Source organism: Fundulus heteroclitus, chromosome 20, assembly GCF_011125445.2.
Source record: "Fundulus heteroclitus isolate FHET01 chromosome 20, MU-UCD_Fhet_4.1, whole genome shotgun sequence".
Lineage (NCBI taxonomy): Eukaryota > Metazoa > Chordata > Actinopteri > Cyprinodontiformes > Fundulidae > Fundulus > Fundulus heteroclitus.
Window position 1 is genome coordinate 25,308,803 of NC_046380.1, and position 16,636 is coordinate 25,325,438.

Sequence of the window (16,636 nt, forward strand, 5' to 3'; positions counted from 1 at the left end):
AAAGCAAGAAAAAAAAAAAAAAAAAAAACACGTCTCGCTAAGATGCGGCGCGCGAGGCGTTCTTCTCCTTTTTTTTTTTATTTTTTTTATTTTTTATTTTTGGGGAGTTGGCCTGCAGCTGGATGGGATGACATTTCAGTGTGTCACAATGAGAAGCCCGATGATGATGGGGGGGAAGTGAGCATGTCAAAACTTCTCGGAGAGGAAAAAAAAAAAAAAAAAAAAAAATGCCAGGTCGTCCCCGCGTTCAGCGTTGTTTGCACCGAAATTGTATCTGCATGGCCTTTTTTTTTCTTGGGACATTATTTTGTATCGGGAATAGTTTTCCCCCCCCCCCCCCCAATACCCCACCCCTCCTGCTTGCAGTCTCTCTGGAGACTGTATTGCGTGAGGGGGGTAGAAGGTGCGTCTGTAGTTTGGCAGTCCTCTGAAGGGACCGCGGCACCTTGTTCCTCCTTTTATCCAGGCTGCTCGTTAAAAGACAACGTTAGCATTGTTTCATCCACTATTAAACAGCACACACTACAGTGATATATCTGTCAACACGGCCTTACTGGGTGCGGTTTACTTTCCCCTCTTTATAAATAATGTCTCTTAAAAAAAAAAAAAAACAACAACACGTTTTTATGATACTGGATTGCAGCAACCTCATGTGTGCTGCCGGTTTACTGCAGGTTTGACTTGTCAGCATCCAGATTGTAGATTCCACTGACCTACTAGTTAGAACCTATAGCAGCACACTGCAGTATTTCGGGCTTTGGCCCTATAGAACAACGACGCACCTTGGAATAAAAGCCTTTAGTGAGGACTGCAGGCTACAGAGAGCTCTCAGTCTGGGCAGGGATAGCAGGTGGTGGGATGACATTGTGAAAAAGAGCAGGCGGTCATCACTGGAGACTGGAGGAAGTCTTCCAAGGAAGCGGAGAGAGAGCGAGTTTTGCTTTTCTTTCACTGCAAAAAAAAGGCAACCGAAAGTAAGCAAAATGTTCTTCAAATGAGTGTCTTTGTCCTTGATTTGAGCAGGTAAATAAGATGATCTGCTAATGCAATGAGTATTTTCAACCCTAAGATATGATCATTAGATATATCCACTGGAAAAAAAGATGATGGAGATGAGTTGTTCCTATTATAAGTGCAAAAATTCGTATTCCATTGGCAGATCATCTTATTTACCGGCTCAAATCAAGGGCAAATACAGTCATTTCAAGAAGATTTTACTTACTTTTAGTTCCCTTTTTGCAGTGTTCCTCCCAACCGAGTTCGTCTTTTAAAAGCCATCTGGTTCATCTCTTGTTATGACAGCAAAATCTACTGCCAGAACGTAGTTTAGCCTAAAGCTGTTTCATCCCAGGCGTAAAGAAAGAGGCATTAGCCCATTTAGAACCTAAAAATCATTAGTTCCCTTAATAATATATTCAATGTTGGGGATGGACAATCGCCCTGGTTTGGGCCGGAATGAAGTGCAAGCAAACTTTGCAGCAGCCCCTCCTCCTGCACTCTAACCCACATCCAGCCACAAGACTTTACTGACATTGTGTGCAAAATAGATCTTAGATAACGGACCACTGGCTGATGCAAATTGAACCCAGCCAGGAGGCGGCACGCGCGGTTTTGAGTCATCGCCCTTCATCATAGAACCTGCAGAGGTTCTCAGCTTGTTCTGCACAAAAACAGCCAACACACGCTATACAGACAGCATCTTGCCTTCTTTTATACTTTTCACATGATTTAGCCTCCTTCCATGAAGCCCTCTCATGCATAATTGTACCAGAAGCTTCTCTAAATTTGCAGTACATTTTGACTAGCAATAGCCTGCTTAGCTTCTGCTGGGTTTCTCTGTTAGCGCTATATTCTCTCGCTGCTCTTTGTGGATGCTTTCATGACACGGACATCCGCAGAAAGACATTGTGAATACATCATTTCTTCAAACTTTCCCATTGGACATAGTTACACACAGTGCCAGGGTACTGTTGCTAAAGGCAGAGATGATGTGATAGGTTATTCTTCACCCAACAGCGCAGTTTGGTTGACAGTAACATGTATGTCTCTTAACACAGTCAAAATGTAGGCTATCCAAAAGGCAGAGAATGCTCTGTGGTTCTGCACAGAGAAGGTAACCTGGTCTTTCTAATTGAGAAGTAAGCAGGGGTTGCTTACTCAACACGGGCAGGGACTCGCTCCCCGCTGACTGTACATGCAAATAAACAATGGAAAGCTTGTTCAACTGACAGGAATACAAGTCATTTTCCTCTATCTCATGCTTGTGTCCCCTTCTTCTAAAGCTGCCCTGGGTGACCACCCATATCAAAACTCCCACTGGTGGCTTCTTTAGTTTTTAGTTGCTACACCCTATTTTTGTCTTATTTCTATTTATCTTTACCTCCGCACAGCAGATCTAAAATCAAGCAAAATGTGCCAGTGAAAATCCTATTGTAGGTTCAGAAGTTAAAATAAATGACGAAAAATGCAAGTAAATATAAATTCCAACTCAAAATAATTTCACAAAAGGAGATAGTTTAAATAAAACGACCTATAAGAAGGTTGTAATGCGTTTAAGCATGTCCTAATGCTTTTTCACACTACAGAAACAGAACAACTGTAGTAATTAAATGAGAAAAAAGTGAAATCTCATTATTGTAGATGGAAAGAACAAAGAATAATTTTGGGAAGAACTAAATGTATCTTTTTAGATGGACTATGGTTAAACCTCTCTGTGTTGTTCTCCAATCCCTTGTTTACATTGACAGGCCAGCCGCGCGTGCATGTATGTGCACGTGAACAGCTGCCCCTCAGGGCTTACCCGCTCCCTGCCCATGAAATGCCATCGGCAGGCACAAGATGGCAGAGAGCCCGCTCATTATAAAGTCATGAGTTACTTCTTCACTAGACATGTTCCTCTGAAAGGTGATGCTGTGCTGCTGTGCTTTTAAACTTTGCAAATATGCGCATATGAGCCGATGTGTGAGAAGGGGAAATTGGCGCAGAGTGCTGGAGCAAGGTAAAGAAAGGTTTGGCTTGATACACATCCTGTTTTGGTCTACAGACAATGCTCAAGCTACCTTTAGTGGTGAAAAATTGCTTATCACTCCTTTAAGCTTTTACTTCATAGATGGTTCTCAATTATTATGTTTTTTTTAAAGAAAGATGGACTGGAGTGTTACCTCAAAATAAATGACAAATTGACTGCGCTTAGTATAAAACAGTGGGAGTCAGCAACTATTGTAATTTATTTGTATTGTGAGTGTTTAAATTACTGATATTCTGAACAACGGTTTTGCAAGGAAAATGTTTTGATTTTAAAAGTGCCCTGTTTGTTTGGTTATGTATTGATAAAACAAAAATGAGCGCCAAATAGAGAAGATCAGAAATGAAAATTTAAGCACCAAAGAGTCCTCAGCTGCTGATCACAAAACCCTTTTTTACAGTCTGAATATCAACAAAATTGTCAGGATCCTAAAGAGGCCAAAAAGCCGCTGAATGATCCAACCCTCGAACCAAATGGCACAGATTTAAATTCTATATTTCAAAAACAAGTTAACTGTCTTATAGTTATTATAGAATAACAGTAAAACAACTTGGTGTCTCTGCGCTCCTCTTCCACTTTACTAATTGGCCAAATGACTTAACTGTGACGACGGCAGAAAAAAGGTTCACCTGACCTTTAAATCTCTTGAATTCACAGTTTTACCTTTTTTTTAACTTGTTCTCTTTTAATTTCAGGAAGTCTGTATAGAACTGCTATGGAAATTAAATATTTAAAAATGAACAGTGGAATTTATCCATAGCTCACTATTTTAGTTGAATGCAGTACACAAGAATATAGAAAAGGAAAAACCAGGTGTAAAAAAAAAAAGGGAGAAAAAGCTTGAACAGTATAAGAATAAAGGTACGCGATGCTGCTGTGGTGGGTGGGCTCTGGAAGTGGGCCTCTGAATGAAATTCTGCTCAGGGCCCCGTACAACCTTGGGTCGGCTCTGGATCTGCTTCAACGCGTTTACTCACCCAGATCTGACCCATCTTAGAGCAGACGGCTTTTACACACTACATGAGTAGGGAGGAGAGAAATTGAAGTTCAAAAGTGACTTATTTGACTTAGACGGATGTCCCGTGTAGCTTAGACCACCCTGTTTGGATCTCTGCTGTGTCCAGTGAGCTCAAACGCAATCAGCTGATCATCCGAGTGCAGAGAGGAGAGTAAAGGGAGTTGTTTCCGGATGCGCGGCGCCCTGCGTTGGATGCCTCCATCGCCACAGAGGACACAGCCCCACTTTCCTTTCTATGCTGCTGAACAGGGCAGGGGAACTGCTTTTCTCTCTTTTGCTTGGGAATCTGTAGGCTGCATGTATTTTTTTTTTTTTTTTTTTTTAAATGTCATCATTTCTTTGACTCTGCTCAGGGTGCAATTTGCGGAAATGAGAATGGTTTGGGACAGCGATTTCGTTTTTCGCCCCCCATCTTTTTCCAGACGCTGCATGCTGTAAAAGTTACGTCAGCCGCCTATTGATTATTTAAAGTTTGTGGGGCTGCCTGCAGTTTTTGCAGGTGTTTCTGTGCAGCCATAAACCTATATACCTCAAAAGCAGACTACATGCAATGCTAGTCATGTTCTGGTGTCCTGTTTGGGATCGCCTGGAGGGATCTGTTCATGTAACCTTGCTGGAACGATACTTTTTGGAGGCTGCGCCGACTGGCTGCTTTAATTGGACTTCTTCTCCCTTCACCCTTTAATGACTCGGGGATTTTCAGGTGCTTTCCGGCTTGCGGAGTTCCTCTGACAGCTTTTTAAAATTAGTCTTTAACCCTTTTTTTGCCGGTGTTGTGCTTGCACATCGGCCCAGTGCATCAGTCAGCACAAGAACACAAACAGGCGGGTGAGTTAAATTTATGTTGGATGGAAACATAAGAGGAAGTTGTGGCAGTAGGCTGTTTTAGTTTCTGAACTTAACATGTTTTTTGTATTTCTTATGTTTTTATTTTATATTAAATATGTTTTCATTTAATTTTTTTTAAATTAGTGTACAGGTTTTGAAAATGCTTTACTGTATTCAAATGTTCTCAGTGTTGTAAAGCTCTCCCTTGCCTCGACCTCTAAGCAGTGCTTCATAAATAAAAGCTGATATCTTGTTACTGTAGTTGTAATTCTTCTGCTCTAACAGTAGGTCTGATTTCCAGATGTTTACACACTTCTTTTTAGCTAGAATCTAAGATTTTTTCGGTCCCGCTGTTTAACAATTTATATGGCATTTATACGACAAAAAACATACATTTTTATGACTTATTTGACTAAGTTATTGCAGCGCTATAGTGTTTTTAGCCCTGTCACCTGTATTAAGAGATCCTGATGAGGATCTCGGTGAGGGTCTTCCTCTGGGGGGGGGATGGGTCTGCGTGCTCTCTCATGCCATCCCTCTGTCCTGACAAACCCAACATGCTTTTTAGGTTAAATAGGAAAATATACAGATCAAAACAGCGAGTATCTGTTCTTTTTTCTGTCTCAGCTTGGTCCAGGGTGTGTCCTAAGCCCTTGACTCCTTCCCTCTATGTGATATCTGGCAATATGGAGACCCTAAACCCCCTTCCCCAAAAAAGAGGGATCAGAAAGTGTTAGGATGGATGCCTGCAAGTTGTATAAAATCATTGTTTTGGCTATTGTTGTAGCATGCAAAAAAAAAAAAAAAAACTGCAGGATAACAAGAGGCTGTAACAGGGGTAGAATAATGGGTTTCCAAAATAAAGCTGTAGATAAAGTTGCAATAATCCTCTCCTATGCACACAGACATTATGTTTATGACTGATCAGGCTTTCCCTTGCTGATGTAGATTTCTGAGTACAATGAGAAAATAAAGGAATTACAAAATTATCCCCATCTATGCATCAAAGCGTTTGCCATCTATGTATTTTTTTTATTTTTAAATTAAAGTGCATGGCAAAAAAAGTTCTCAGCTTTGATGCATTTAGTAAATCCATTTTAAAAATCAGATTTTTCAGTAATTCACCTATTGATATCAGAAACAATCGACTAAAAAAATGGTCAGATTCTGATCTCTGGTCGATTGACGTTTTTAAAATCGAAATCAAATTGTTTTGTGCAATTTTTTTTTTCCTTTTTTACTCTTACGCTCTCTAATCACTCTGTCTCCATCTTCCCAGAGCTGGATGTCGGGGATGGAAAACAAATAAAAGGGAAATAGCTGCAGGATGAAAACATGGCCGCACCCCTTCTTGCACCCCCAGGACCTGACAGCTTCAAGAAGTTCACCCCCGAGTCTCTCGCTAATATCGAGAAGCGCATCCAAGAAGAGAAAAACAAGAAGCCTCCTAAGCCCAGATCGGACAGTAGTCATCGCGACACATCTGACGAAAATGAGCCGAAGCCCAACAGTGACCTGGAGGCAGGGAAGAGCCTGCCCTTCATCTACGGCGATATTCCTCCCGGAATGGCGTCTACGCCTCTGGAGGACTTGGATCCATATTATCTGAACCAGAAAGTAAGTTATTGCACAGGCCGTCATAATACTAGACGTCCCTTTCAGAAAGTTAAGCAGCTTTTTACCGGACGTATATATCACTGCCAGCATTGCCAAACAATCACTGGATACACATCCTTCGTAATGGTATAAACAAGTCAGACTTCATTTTTGATTATTTACTGCTGATGCGTGGATGTCATGCTTAGAAAGTATGTGCCATCTTACAGAGTATCTTATGTTCTGTTTTTTTTTTTTCCACACTAAAATGTTTCAGATCATAATACATGTTTTAGGATGAGAACAAGATGGTCTGAATAAATACCAAAAGCAGTTTTCAAATGATTTAATTTCTTCAAGAGCATAACAACCCATATACCCAAATTTATTCACCCCCTTTGTCTAATAACTAGTCGTACCACCCTAGGTGGAAACAACTACCATCAAGTGCTCAAGATAACAGGAATGAGTCTCTTAAATCGCCAGGGAGGACTACAGTCCACATTTTTTTGCACTATTGTTTTAAATCAGCTACATTTGAGCCTTTTAAGCAGGTACGATCTGTTTTAAGTTAATTCCATAGTTTCATAATCTGATTTAAGTCTGTACTTTGACTAGGCCACCCCGAGACCTAAATTTTGTTTTGTTTTTAGCCAAAGTTAACTTGGGCTTAAGGCATGAGTGTCAAACTCCAGTTCTCGAAGGCCTGCGTCCTGCAATGTCTAGATATGTCTCTGCGTCAACACACCTTAAACATCTAATTGAGCCACACGCAGGATTCTGTAGAGGTTGAGTACATGAGAAAGTAATTCAGGCATTTGATTCAGGTGTGTTGGATATGGGACACATCCCAGTCTTAAGGTCACAAACTGATGTGCTGACATTTTCTTTTAGGATTTATTTTCTGGTGAAGACCTGACTTCATGGTTTCATTAACTACAGCAAGTCACTCAGGCCCTGAATTGGCAACACATTTCCACGCTTCACAATCTGTATAAAGTAGTTTTGAAAGACTACAGCGGCACAATATTAAGAAAACATGCACTATGCGATAATGTTGGTTAATTGTGCGATAAAATCATGACTTACGACGCATGTACAAAAAGGTAAACAGTATTAATGTCTTCCTGCTGCAAAGTAAGCACAGACCAAACAATCTGTCCAGCTACAGCAGAGAAACTGTATTTTTTTTCCCATTTTTATCAACAACAGCTGATGTCTGCTGCAATGAAACAACGTAGCTGCAGTTTCTTAAAGACTTGACCACCATGACACCTACTGGCATCCTTAAACGTTTTTTAAGTTGCACTAAACAAAAATACTGCACAAGCATAGAGAGCCTGCAAGATACTGAATGGTACTTAAATAGTTAGGTAACATTTATTACAGGCCAAGGCTACTCTTGAGATAAGCATGTGGCATACTGTGCAATGCAGCAACCATAAATTGTGATGTGTTGTGCAGCCCAGTTTTTCTCCAGATGTAACAGAACATACGCTTTAAAAAAGTTCCCCTTTGTCTAGTCGATCTACAGAATGTTGTCCTAGTGTTCTTATGGATCATTGAGGATTTTATTTTAGTAAAGGTGAGATGGTCCTTCGTGGGATTTTTTTTATCAAGTCTTTTTTTGGTCAAGTCTCTTTCTTATTGTTGAATAATGAACGCTAAACCTAACTAAGGGAAATGAGGTCTGTGGTGCTTTGGAGGTTGTTCTGGATGGTTTTATGACCTCCTGGAGCAATTTTGGTTGGCCGGTTTCCCCTGGGAAAGTTCACCACTGTCTAATTTTTTTTTTCTCCATCTGTGGATAATGGCTCTCACTGTGGTTTCTGAAGCCTGATGGATGTCAATGACTTTGCTTTTCATGTGGTCCTGAATTTCTTCACATGGAGGCATAATGTATTTCTTTTTTTGACAGATTTATTTGTCAGACAGATTCTATTTAATCATTTCTTTTTTTGTTGTTGTTCTAGTTCTGGCAGTAATGAGGCCTGCATGAGGCGGGTGAAACTGAACTAAAAGAGGTGGTTAATCACGTTTAATTCATGATTTGAAAAGAATAAAAGTTACTTTCTCACATAGGACCAGGTTAGTTTGGAAAACCTTTTTCCTGTAATAAATTAACATTTTAAAAGCAGTTTTACATACGCATTAAGGTTATCTTAATGCGTAATCTGCTTGATGATCTGAAACATTTAGGTGTGCCAATAAAATAAAAATAAAAATGGGAGAAACTTTAACTGCCCCATACCTTCCCTGTAGTCACATGTAGCGGTGCCCACTCTCTGCATTTTGCTCTCCGAAATAACAAAGCACTTCTCCTTTACAAACATAGCTTTGCTTTATAGATGGGTGTATTGTGGCACCTTCCCTGCTGCAGGTTTGCTGTGCAAAGCATTTCTTAGAGAGCAAATTATTCTGGTGTTTTTTTTTTTTTCCAGTTGTGTTGTTTTGCTGTACCTGTTAATGTCTGGGGAAGACAACTGCAGGAGGGAAGGACAGGTTCACCTTTGAGCTTTTATGCTATCGGACCTATTGATTAACGGTTTTCTTTGATCATGATAAGACGCACTTTGACATGATAAGTGCTCTGCCGACGTATTAGGAGAGGAAAAAGTGTTGATATTAGTCCAGCCAAGGGAAACCTTTGTTAAACTTACACTTAAATTATAATCTGCCCTGATTTTTTTTCCACATTTGCTTATATATGTGCAGCTAAATTGTCATGACTGACTGTCGTACTGCAGCATTAGTGCTATTTATGAACACAGTGGGATTTCTTTTTTTTTTTTTACCAGTGGCATAAACAAAATCAGAACAGTAATCAGTTTTTGAACTAGCCTGACGTGACGAAAAGGTCGCTCGAATCCCCCTCAGCTCATTGTCAAGTTCGTTATCTTCTGCTCATCCGAGACGTGTCTGAGCTCTGCCCTTCCTGCAGCTCTGCGCCAGTGGAAGCGAGGAAGACGAGTTAGAGCAGAAGATGGAGGGCAGGACAGGAAGTGGAGAGAAAAGTGCAGGGGCATGCAGCTGTGTGGACTCCCCTGCCTCCTGTGTTGGGACAGTGATAATGTATAAGACAATCTGTGGGCTCTATAGAAGCAAGATTGCCAGTCTTGCTGACTGGCAATCTCACAGAGCAGCACTCCCTCCCAAGGTAGATGGAACCATCAATGGCATGTGCCTCTTGTGATCTATTGATCCACAGTCCCAGGTCGGTGGTTACCACAGGAAGGGTTACATTATGGCCTTTAATATCCCGTCCAACTTTTCCTGATGCTCTTTGCATTCCTCCTTAGCTTTCATTTCTCTGCTGTGCAGAGTTACTTTGCTGATCCAGGAACACGGCCTCTTTGCTGTGACGCTGTTTGTTTGCAGGCTGTTACGCTCAGCGAGGAAGGAAAATGGTGCATTAAGATAACAGTAGCATTAAAAACAACAGTGTTATGGATAACGCCGCTTCAGTCTGTCACAACGCGTTTTTTTTCTAATAACAAAAACGGCCGACTTCTGCCGACTAGGATTGTGTTTTTATAGCTGTGCTGATCCCACGGCTAAATTCTTGGCTTATTCCCTCTTGTAATTGTTGTTGTTTCAGGTCATTTGTTTATATGAAAAACAACATGCACAATGTGTCAAACTGCAGCTCTTTCAAAATGTCAATATTGGGTGGGTGGGGGCTAGGGCTGGGCAATATATCGGGATTTTAAACATATAGAGATTTTTTTAAGGAGATATAAGATGAGACTATATGGTTTATATCGAGATGGTCTATGTTGCATTAGAATTACTACTTTTATGTATTACGGTAGGTTATATTTCAGCTGTGTTTCATATTTATCGACATCTTTTGTTAACTCAATTAAATTATATTTATATAGTACCAATTCACAACATATATAATCTCAAAATATTTTACAAAGTCAAATTCAATCAAATTGAATCAGTTTGTTAAAAGAATTGTGCCTGTAAGACATTTTAGATGAAGCTTTGATTCAGAGACGCCTTTTTATAATTACTTTAAGAAAAGAAAAAAACATATTGAGATAAATATTGTATAGATTCAGACTAAAAATATTGATATATTAGTTTTGATCCATATTGGGATTGGAACATTCAGAGGTTTAAAAACTGTAACCAAGGTCATCAGCATGTTTTCCAATAAGAAGCTCTTTGCTTTTAACCATCATGAGATGCTTCTTGTGAGATACCTTGGGAAATGGAAAATTTTAACAGGGCACCAATAAATAGCAGGATCGCTTTCTAAATACCGAGAGATTTCATTTGTCTATGCCTTTTTTGCGATTATAGGTTTTTGTTTGTGCGTGTGTGCTGTGCTTATTCCCTATTTTATTCCAATTCATTACATGTTACGCATTTTACTGTAGTTGCTGCTTTTGGCAAGTTGGATGAACTTTGCACACCTGATTCAGGTTTTAGGTCCCAGTATGCTGAAGCTCATAGAGTAATGAGTATATAGTATATATATCTGAATGAAATGAAGGTTAATTGTAACCAGTATCAGCATTACGGTATTCTGCTCTAATACTTAAATTGCACGTTTTCCTAATGTAATTTGAACTTGTTTAAAGGACAGTGGACATTCAGTAAAGAAGTTGGTATGTGCAGTGGCGCAATATCTGTGCCAACACTTCCTACAATGCAAAACCTCTTCAAAACAGGAAAGACAAGCAGGCATGCCTTAGATGTGTGTCTGTCTTCACAAGTCAGGAAACGACAGTCAGGTTGCTAATTAAAACGTTTACGATACCTCGAACTGGGACAAGCAAGGCTGGAAAAAGACCCGGGTTCGTCGTCTACAAATACGGAGGAGGATGGAAAAAGGGAGGGGGAAAAAAAACTCCAACATTAAGTGTTAGAGAGCTGCAGTAAAGGGTGGTATCTTAACTCTCCATAACAGCAATCTGTTCTGAGGCTTTTGTCCACCTCTAACTGATGGTGCTAATGGTTGTGGATGGGGCTACTTCTAACAACAGCTCCTTTGCATTCAGGGTCTTTAGCACAAAAGACACACACACCATCTTTGTATCATTCGACGCATCGTTATGCCCAATCCCCACATATATTTGACCTTTATCCCCTCCGTGAGGAAGTCTTTCTCAGTATGTGATAAGTTAGGGTCCACTCCTCCCCCCCTTTGTCTCTGCCCTCACCTTTCAAGGCTGTCTGTCTCCTCTACTTGACCGACGCTCATCCAATCGCTCAACATTGCACTGTATGTCAATGAGTGAGTCTTAGAGAGAGAGTGTATGTGTGTGTGTGTGTGTGTGTGTGTGTGTGTGTTAGCGTTGCTGCAGGAAACCTGATCACAGCACTCATGTATAAAAGAGAGGAAGAGGAGGCAGTGGCGAGGAAGAGAAATGCAGAGTTGCAGTTCTTGTTTTCCCCTGTGATGAGGAGAAGACTGCCTGGGCTTTTCGGACGTCTGATGTGACAAGGCAATGTTAAAGGAAGGAAGAGCGGGACATGATGGATGGAGGGCAGGCACACGCGTGTCCCCGTGTGTAGACGGACACTGCCAGTATGCGTAGCAACACAAAAGCCCACGTTCCTTCCCCCCCCCCCAATCCGAATTTTTCCTCGCTGCTGCTGTGCTGGTCGTATCAGCAGTGTGCAGCAGAGCAGTGATTCCTGCACGGGTTTGTTCTCGGCAGCAGCTGCTAGAGGGCGCGCAAGGTGAGCTCGCGGCAGCAGCAGCTTCTGAGGCTCACTGTACACAACATTACATTATGTTCCTCCTGCTCTCTCGTGGAGTCTGCCTCCCTCCATTACTATGCTTCTCCCCTCTCCTCCTCGCCCTGCCTCCTCTTCTCTGGTGTTCCTTCTATCATGGCGTTGTAAATTAGAACGAGGGCCGGGCTTTAGTGCTCCGTCTGAGTCCTCAGTCTCTGATGACACAGCATCCTTCTGTACTCGGCTGAGTGAAAAAGTGGATGGAGGGGGGGGGGGGGGGGGGGGGGGTTGAGTGCCGCCACTGCGATACAGGCTGGTATGGAGGAGAAGGGTGGAGTTAGCTAGGATTTTATATATATATATATATATATATATATATATATATATATATATATATATATATATATATATATATATATATATATATATATATATTGCTGTAGTTTTGCAGGTTTATTTATTTATTTGCAGTTTTTGTGTTTATCTGCAGCTCATAACTTTTTTGTTTCTATTCTTTCAGTTTATTATTATGTGACTGCCTGCTGCTGCTTTGGGTAGTTATGAAAAAGTCTGATAAAACAACCTGCTTAATATTATTGTTATCAGCAGTGGTGGTTCTGGGACAAGTGGCCCCTGCAATACATTTGATAAATGAATGTTGTCACATTTGATTTTAAGTCATTTTAAATGTTACCAATGTAGATTATTTTAGTTCATTTTTAAATGGCTTTCTCGATATGAAATGAACCGGATTTAAAAAATCAACTATAGCGTCAAACATGCTATGGTTGTGCTTTTACAAATAGAAAAGAAAAGATCCCGTCATTGTCAAACTGTGTTTTCAAAAGCCAAGAATAATCCAGTTCCAGGTTTGACAAGTTTTTTTTAATAGATATATTTTGAACTGGAGATGAACAAAACCAGTCCTGATTTATTTTACCAAGAACCCTTTAATTTACTCTTGTGAAAAAACAGGGGGGTACCCACTGCAAATGCACTGGAAATACACGTAAGCAACAGAAAACTTGTCATACTTGTGACATTGCTTGTGTCACTTCTTGATGAAATCTTGAGAGTCAGATCGCCCCTGTCAAAAACCAGCATTGGGTAATGGGTGTTTTTAAAAGGTCCATTGAAACACTAATCATATAAAGATAGCTATTTTTAATTTGATCCTTTTACCAAAGCCAATAAATGTTTGTGCTAACTGCTAAGGCCAGTTAAAGTCAGAAAAACTCACAATATATATATATATATATATATATATATATATATATATATATATATATATATATATATATATATATATTTTATTTATTTATTTATTTTTTTTTACAGCTAATAGAGGAAGTGCCATGATGAAGATTATCAATCTGTTGGTCTGCAACCTCAGTTGCTAAATATTATAATTATAATTCTGAATATAAATTATATAATTATAATATAAATAATATAATTAGATATACAGTTGGTACAAGGGACATAAAGGCTCGTATCAGATTTAGACATGACTTTAACTTTACAGTATATACATTAAAACCTTTGTTGCCGTTAATTTTGTTTTTTCCAATAAATAGGTTAAAGTGCAAATAGTAGGGGGTGTTCCATTAATGTGATCTTGCTTTTGCGTCTTTTTAATTCAACTGGATGACTTTTTATTAGATGTGCTTGAGGAAAAAAATAAAACAAACCTAGCAAACATTTGATTAGCAGTGGTCAGTACATAACAGAGCAATGCAAACCCAAAGAAGCAGAACACAGTTGTTTGTGGCGCTTATGACTAAGAAGGCTAAAACGGCTCTTTGCTTTTTGAAGAAGTGGATTTCCTTTTCATGACTTCCTCCCTGTTGTTCCCCAGCTTAGATCTCACTAATCTTTGTTTTAGTCTGTCTTGCTCACCTCCATTCTCTTAGATTCTTTGCTGCATGCCTCCTCCTCCTCCTCCTCCTCCTCCTCCTCCTCCTCCTCCCTATATCTACCCATTTATACCAGGTGTGGCTTTCTGTTCTCTGCAGCTCTTTGGTTTTCTGTTCTGCATCCGCCCCCCCCCCCCCCTCGTCTCACTCTTTCTTTGGATCTCCTTGCTGCTGTCCTATACTCTGCACCCCCCTCCTCCCCTCCGATACCCCTTCTCCTCACATGTTTAGACAGGCACAAACAAACACGTCTCTGTTCTTGCAGCTCAGTTCTGTCTTCTGGTTCTTGCATGTGCGGGTCACTTTAATTGTTTGTCGGAGCCGTTTTGCACAGAATATGGCTTCCTGCAGACTGGAGCCTGGTCCAGTGGGTTTTGCCTTCCTTCATCTATTTATAATTATACAGTCATTCTGTGTTAAAAATACAAGTTGAAAATTCAACTAACTACTAGTCGCATTACAAGCTGATCATGTAATGTTCTGGATTTTCTGTACTCATCAGCTAAAGGAACATTTTCACGCACAGAGGTTGCACAGTATGTGTGGAGCAAGTTTAATACAACCTGTCAGAAGTGTTAGTAGCTTATACTTGCAGTTTTGATCACATTTTATTTGCACTTTTCTATTTCTGAAATCAAACTCAGGGGTGCTTGGGGATCTCTACCTGTCCAGCTCAGAAGTAATGTTCTTGTTGTGTTTCCAACTAAAAAGTAAGTTGTTACTTTATGCAACATGCCATGACCTGGCTCAAAGGCCACGACAAAAAGGGAGACATGGCATGTGTGAGATTTCTGACTTAGACATGTTAAAACTTGTACTTAAAAAGCAAAAGTATTTTTTGGTAAGCGTAATTTATTTTGATTCAGGTATGGAGATGATGTTATTGCTACTGGTTGTGATTTTGGTAAATAAAATCTGAAAAGAAAACTATTTGAGTGCCAAAAAAGAAACCACTGACAGATCTCTGTGCATTATTTAAATGAATAATAGTATAATTATGCAGTGACATTCAGGGATTGGATCAATGATCACTGCGACTTTCAAGGAAGACAGGCTGGATATTTAAGCTCTTCCTCTCAGTACCCATTATGCCTTCTTTCTCATGTGTGTTTCCTTCATGTTTAATTTAATTTCTTGTAAATATGACCTTTTATAATTATAACCAGTAGTTTAAGATTGGTAATGTCCCATATATTGCCCTTCACCTGCAAACAGGTGTACCAAACCTTGAAATAAATCATGCTTCTCTCACTCAAAAAATTGAGAAAATGCCAACCTTTAGTTTGGATTTATTCAGTAGGGGGAAAAATATCCCACATTGAAAAATGGGTACCTCAACTACTGCATTGGTAATCTTAAATACTCCTATAAAATGAAATCAGATTTTTTTTGTACTTTTTTTGAAATGAAACAGACTGTCAGGGATTTCTAAATCGGTAAACCACGACTTCCTGTTTCATTGGGACATACACAGACATAGAGGCTCATTTCTTTGTAGGCAGTCATCTAAATGGGAAAGACGATATAAATTGCCATTTACAGAAGGCAGATGTGTGCTGATCTTAGGTCGGGATGTGGCTTTGAGAACAAACCAGCTAGCTTAAACTAGTCCATATCTACAATTAAAGCAGTAATTAAGTAAACAGGAATCTGGGTGTCGCTGAGTCCTTGTGTTTTGCAGCTTTTGTGCACATGTTGGGTGTCAATAATCTTACTGAAAGGTGTATTTTTTGTTTCCCATTTTCAAGCATTCTTGTCAGTAAATGAATCTCTAAGGCCTCTTTTCATCTGAAATATATTCTCTTCTAAACTCAGCATTGGATGACTTGAACTGAAATTCACAATTGAAAAGTTTTTTATTAATTCATATTTACCCTTTCAACACCCATGTATTGGTGGGTGTTTACTGTTTTATTAAACCTAAAAAGCACAGTTAGCTGCGTTGGCCACATGTTAACTCCTAACGAGGACTTACTCCTTCCATCCTCATGTCGTATCGACCTGATCAGCAAAACACTTCCTTTGACCTCTGAGGGAGAAAACAGTCTCTGGAAGTGACTTCAGGTCCCTCGGTTTCCTGTTTACGTGACATTGACTAGATATAAGTCTCCAGATGATGAAAGCACATGATGTTGCTCTATAGGACGCTTTGGTTCACCTCTCTGCTTCCTTCTGCTGTCTCACTAGGGCGTTGACCCGGCAGCTTCGCCGTTTGTGTTTAGTTTTAGTTTGATATTCTCTTCCAGTAGGTCATTATTAGTCAATTTTCTTGCTGTATTAATACAGTGCCTTGCAAAAATTCATAGCCCTCGAACATTTATGTATTATCTCACTTTACACTTGCAAACTTCAATGTATCTGTTGGGATCATGTGTGTTAGACCAACGCTAAATAGCACACATTGGAACAGTGGAGAAAAAAAAAATTAAAGAATACATTGTTTTCAACTATTTGTACCCTTTGAACTCTGGTCTCATGTGCCGACGGGCAATTATTGTATTGTTCAGAATTATTTGGTGGAAAACCTATTATGATACATGTAATATATCAAAAAATTTG

General features: G+C 39.8%; 1 protein-coding gene across 6 annotated transcripts in view; it reads left to right on the top strand.

Moving 5' to 3' along the window:
• The window catches only part of scn8ab (sodium channel, voltage gated, type VIII, alpha subunit b), a 72,819-nt gene that overhangs the window by 426 nt on the left and 55,757 nt on the right, over window positions 1-16,636 (top strand). For 3 of the 6 annotated variants that reach the window (XM_036151294.1, XM_036151297.1, XM_012878156.3), the window contains exon 2: window positions 6,151-6,488. In XM_036151294.1, the coding sequence (XP_036007187.1) occupies window positions 6,207-6,488 (282 nt within the window). In that variant the 5' untranslated portion in view covers window positions 6,151-6,206. Of the gene's footprint in view, window positions 1-4,617; window positions 4,872-6,150; window positions 6,489-16,636 lie in introns of those variants that run through there. The other 3 variants (XM_036151298.1, XM_036151296.1, XM_036151295.1) reach the window with 2 other exon arrangements.